At 51.3% G+C, this 2,763-nt stretch overlaps 1 protein-coding gene across 1 annotated transcript in view; it reads right to left on the bottom strand.

Moving 5' to 3' along the window:
* The window catches only part of LOC102670914, a gene marked incomplete at its 3' end in the record, with an annotated part of 15,164 nt that overhangs the window by 468 nt on the left and 11,933 nt on the right, over positions 1–2,763 (bottom strand). Inside the window, exons 4-9 of the mRNA XM_031514072.1 lie at positions 1,888–2,215; positions 1,380–1,488; positions 1,144–1,304; positions 919–1,075; positions 194–810; positions 6–111 (exon numbers count right to left, since the gene is read on the bottom strand). Of these exons, the coding sequence (XP_031369932.1) occupies positions 6–111; positions 194–810; positions 919–1,075; positions 1,144–1,304; positions 1,380–1,488; positions 1,888–2,215 (1,478 nt within the window). The remainder of the gene's footprint in view (positions 1–5; positions 112–193; positions 811–918; positions 1,076–1,143; positions 1,305–1,379; positions 1,489–1,887; positions 2,216–2,763) is intronic.

Raw genomic sequence — 2,763 nt, 5'->3', positions numbered from 1 at the left:
CGCGATCTCCTCGTCCGTTAACGCCTCCGCGTACGCGCCGAAATTCGGGCTCCAATATTCGCTGCTGTTCGTTTGATTGTTCAGGTCGAAGATCTGATGTATCTGGTTGATCTGGGAAGAAAAGAATTACCAACGATTATTCGATCTATCCACGCCCGATCTCGATACGAAATCGGAAAGATCGCGTTTTTACCTCTTCTTTGTTGTCCGCCTGAGGCGCGTCGAACAGTTGGACGAAGTACGACAAGGTGGTGGAAGGTATGTTGGTGCTGGTGATGGTGGTGGTGGTGGTGGTGGTGGTGGTGGTGGTGGTGGTGGTGGTGGTGGTGGTGGTGGTGGTGGTGGTGGTGGTGGTGGTGGTGGTGGTGGTGGTGGTGGTGGTGGTGGTGGTGGTGGTGGTGGTGGTGGTGGTGGTGGTGGTAGTGGAGGGGGTGGTGGTAGCGGGAGTGGTCGGGGTGGCCCTCCCCTCCCTGGTGGTTTTCGGCGTGAGGGCGGTTAGAAAAGTGGCCAGAGCGCTGGCAGTGGTCGTGGGCAAGCTGGGCTGAGGGGTCGAGGTGGAGGGGGTCATCGAGGTCGGCGGGTTCCAGCCCGTGGTGGTGGTCGAGGTCGGCGTCGTGACGGCCCTCGCGATCGCCCTCGCCGTAGTTTTCATCATTCGACCGAACGAGGCGGCTATGGTGCTCGCGACCGACGTTGGAACCGTGGACGACCTGGTCGCTGTCAATGGCGCCTCGCGCAAAAGAGCCACGTCCCTTGGCGCCGTTCCCAAAATGGCACCGGCGTTCCTCATCGAGTGCTGTTTGATACTCTCTAAACGTTTTTCATTTTTTATTCAGATTAGCGAGATCCTGTCTCTCTTTTTTTTTTTTTTGTTTTGGCGAAACGATTATCGCGATATCTATCGTGCGATCGATTTACCAAGAATGCCCGCCTCGAATTGGCCCATTTTCTGGTGATGCTTCGTGATCTCCTTGATGCTTTCCAACACCAGGGTGCGGATCCAGACGCAGAGATTGGTGGCCACCACGTGCATCAGACCGAAACGAGCGATCACTTTGAAGCGATGAATGTTGAGCTGAGAAAAAACGGACGATCAATGCCGATGCTCGAGAAAGTCGAGGAAGAGTCGTTTTTCTACCCTACCCTCGAGTTCATGAAGATGAAGTACATCTGCATGAAGGTGAAAATCATTTGAAGAACTGGATTAACGCCTTGAAGGATCTGGTAGCACGGCGATGTGGGTGGCACCTCGAAGAAGGTGCCGAATTCCAAACCGTTGTAGACCATTGTACCCAGGCCAAAAGCTGCGAAGAAAGGATTCGTTATTTTTTTTTCTTCTTTCAAAATAATTCGAGATTTGAAATTCGATTCCGATTCACCAATGGCACCGATTCTCAGGAAAAAACTTCCATGGCTCTGGTCGTTCTGCGAAGTTTTCCGCTTCCTCAGTGCCCGAGTGGCAACCCCAGCCTCGACATCAGCCGCGTCCTGAAATCATCGGTCATCGTTAATAATTCAATAAGCCATCCCCGTCTGCCATTCGATTTCTCGAGTCAATTTTAAGACAATTTCGTCGCCTCGACCCCGAAAAGAGCGGTGAATTTCAACGAGGACGAAATTGCCGAGTTTCAGTTTCACAAGTGGAATCACGTGATAATGAATAAGAGGGAGGAGCAGGACAAGAGATGTAACACGTGCATTCTAGCGGATACTCGATGACGACAGATAACCCACTTACGTCAACGTGCCTTTTAAAATTGTCGGCTCGACAACTTCGGTTTCACCGAGAAATACACGGCGTGCTTTTCTCGGCAACCGCGAAACGTATATATATATATATATATAATTTACTATTTTATCAAAACGGAGATGAAGAAAGATCCTGACCTGATATTCCTTCTTGTTTTTCGACGACTTCTGCTCCTTGTCCTTCTTGTCCTTCTNGTTCTTCTCCTTGGGCTCCTTGGGCGGTTTGGGCGGTCTCGGAGGCGGGGGTGGCGTGTCGCTGCCCCTCGAGCAGCAGGCGCTTTCTTGCAGCAAGAAGCAGAACACGTACAGCAGGAATAAGATGCTAACACCGTACAGGTACGTGAAGAATCCCTCGTAGTAGTAGAGGGGCAGCTTGTGCGTGACCACCTCGCTTATCACGTAAGCGATGCACACAACCACCAGCAGCTTCGCGTAGATGAAACTCATGATAATGAACAGCGACGTCCTGCAAGAAGAAAGAAAAGAAAGAGGAGGGACTCGCGCGTGTACACGCGTCGCGCGATCGTTGCATCTCTTTGACGTCGCGTCAAAAAAATAAAAAAGAAACACCGCCGCTCCTCCCCAGTCTCACCGTGTCTTTCGTACTATTTGTACTCTGCTATCGTGGGTCGGGACACCACCCCCCGATCTGTTCACATTGTTGCTCTCCGCACAAGCCACGATTTCCACTTCCATCGCCCTCTCTCTCTCTCTCTCTCTCTCTCCCTCTAGCTTCGCGTGGAGTACAAACGGCCCGACGTTATCTACCTCATCGCCACGAAATATCTCGAGTCAACGTTCAACTGCGTTTACACGCCTCGATTTATGCTATTCTTCGACATCCACAAATCCGTCGATTTCTGTCACAACGTTCCTCGATTACAACTACAACTCGTCCCCTTAATTTCCTTTTAATTTTTCCACTCGAACAGAAGAAGAAGAAGCTCTCCGCTCTCCGTTCGATCATCCGCGATGGAAGAAAGATGGTGGAAGCGGGGACTCGACTGCTTCTTC

Source organism: Apis dorsata, unplaced genomic scaffold, assembly GCF_000469605.1.
Source record: "Apis dorsata unplaced genomic scaffold, Apis dorsata 1.3 scaffold_882, whole genome shotgun sequence".
NCBI classification, from domain to species: Eukaryota; Metazoa; Arthropoda; class Insecta; order Hymenoptera; family Apidae; genus Apis; species Apis dorsata.
This window is presented reverse-complemented; position numbering and strand designations above follow the sequence as displayed.